Source organism: Trichechus manatus, unplaced genomic scaffold (assembly GCF_000243295.1).
Source record: "Trichechus manatus latirostris isolate Lorelei unplaced genomic scaffold, TriManLat1.0 scaffold00338, whole genome shotgun sequence".
In the NCBI taxonomy this organism is placed as follows: Eukaryota; Metazoa; Chordata; class Mammalia; order Sirenia; family Trichechidae; genus Trichechus; species Trichechus manatus.
Genome location: NW_004444274.1, coordinates 298,753 through 300,364, shown reverse-complemented (window position 1 = coordinate 300,364; position 1,612 = coordinate 298,753). Strand labels below are relative to the sequence as shown.

Here is a 1,612-nt window from a genome sequence, read left to right as displayed (position 1 = left end):
ATTCAAACCGTCGACCTTTTGGTTAGCAGCCGAGCTCTTAACCACTGTGCCATCAGGGCTCCATGGACCTATAAGTCGATATCAGGTGATAAGAAGTGCTAAGAATATAAAGCTGCGTGAGTGGTTAAAGAGTGTTTTGGACATTGGGTAATTCAGGGAAGGCCTTCTGAGAAGGTACCTTTGAGCAAAAATGAGGGAATGAGCAGTGGCGATTGGCAGGGAAAAGTGTGCCAGGCAGAGGGAACAGCCAAGGCAAAAGCTCTGAGGTGGGAGACTATTCGGTGTGTTTGAGGAAGACAGGGAGGCCTTGCATCTGGAGCGGAGTGATGAGGGGGAGAATGGAGATCATGAGGTTAGGAAGGGGATGGGGACAGGTCAGGTGGGGCCTTGCAAGCTATGGAGCAGACTTCTGCTTTTACTGGGAGGGAGATGGACTCACGGGAGTGATCTGAGCAGAGGAGGTGTGTGACCTGACTCAGGCGTTCACAGCTTCCTCGGGCTGCGTGTAGGGAACAGACTGGGAAGGGGGAAGCAAGCAGGGAGACCAGAGAGGAGGCTGCTGCGATGGTCCAGGAGGGAGATGAGAGTGGCCGGGACCAGGGTGGGAGCAGTGGGTGGGATAAGGGGAGATCAGACACGGGAGCTACTTTGCAGGTAGAGCCAACAGGCTTTTTGACCATTTGGAATTCTGGGGACGAGAGAGTTCTCGGAAAGGGAAGAATCCAGAAGGGGCAGAATTCTGCCATTGAAAGCGGGCGCCTGTGGCTGAGGAGGTTGAATGGCGGCCAGGTCTGACTTGCTGCTGCGCTGCCCTCCTCAGTCTGTGCGGACAACAACCACGTGCGGACGTGGTCTGTGACGCGCTTCCGCGGCATGATTTCCACCCAGCCCGGCTCCACCCCGCTCGCTTCCTTCAAGATCCTGGCGCTGGAGTCGGCAGACGGACATGGCGGATGCAGCGCGGGCAATGACATTGGTGTCCACTGGCCCCCAACCCCACTGACCCTGCCTGACCCCTCTCTTACCCTTGACCTCCGTTGATCCCCACCTGACCCCTTTCGGCCTCTACTGACCCACCCAACTAACCTGGTTGACCCCCACTGACCTCTGCCTAGACCCCATCCCCATTGACTGCCTTCTGACCCATGACCCCACTACATTGACCTGCCCCTGATCCCTGATGTTTCCGAACTCCAATGACTGTTGCTGACCCCCACCCCTCACTGGTCCAGGCCCCTACGGCGAGCGGGATGAGCAGCAAGTGTTCGTTCAGAAGGTGGTGCCCAGCGCCAGCCAGCTCTTCGTGCGTCTCTCGTCCACTGGGCAGCGGTGAGGACTGTCCCGTCAGACAGGGAGTGGGACCAGAGGAGAAGGCCAGACTCCGGCTGGATGTGGTCACTGAGGCTTGAAGGGGGCCCCAGCCAGGGGGCACTGAAGGGCAAAGGCTGGGAGGGAGAACAGGCCTGTAGGTTTGGGGGCTGGAGGTATCAAAGATGTGACATATACAGGTGGGAGTGGAGCTGGAGAGACCCTAGCTTCCTATACTGGACTTCAAACAGAGATAGCCCATCGTGGTCAGGGCTGGGACGGGGGAGGCACAGGTGGAGGGGTC

At 58.1% G+C, this 1,612-nt stretch overlaps 1 protein-coding gene across 1 annotated transcript in view; it reads left to right on the top strand.

The window, feature by feature from the left end:
• SHKBP1 (SH3KBP1 binding protein 1) overlaps positions 1 to 1,612 on the top strand; it is a 13,729-nt gene that overhangs the window by 9,787 nt on the left and 2,330 nt on the right. Inside the window, exons 13-14 of the mRNA XM_004390852.2 lie at positions 821 to 976; positions 1,233 to 1,329. Of these exons, the coding sequence (XP_004390909.1) occupies positions 821 to 976; positions 1,233 to 1,329 (253 nt within the window). The remainder of the gene's footprint in view (positions 1 to 820; positions 977 to 1,232; positions 1,330 to 1,612) is intronic.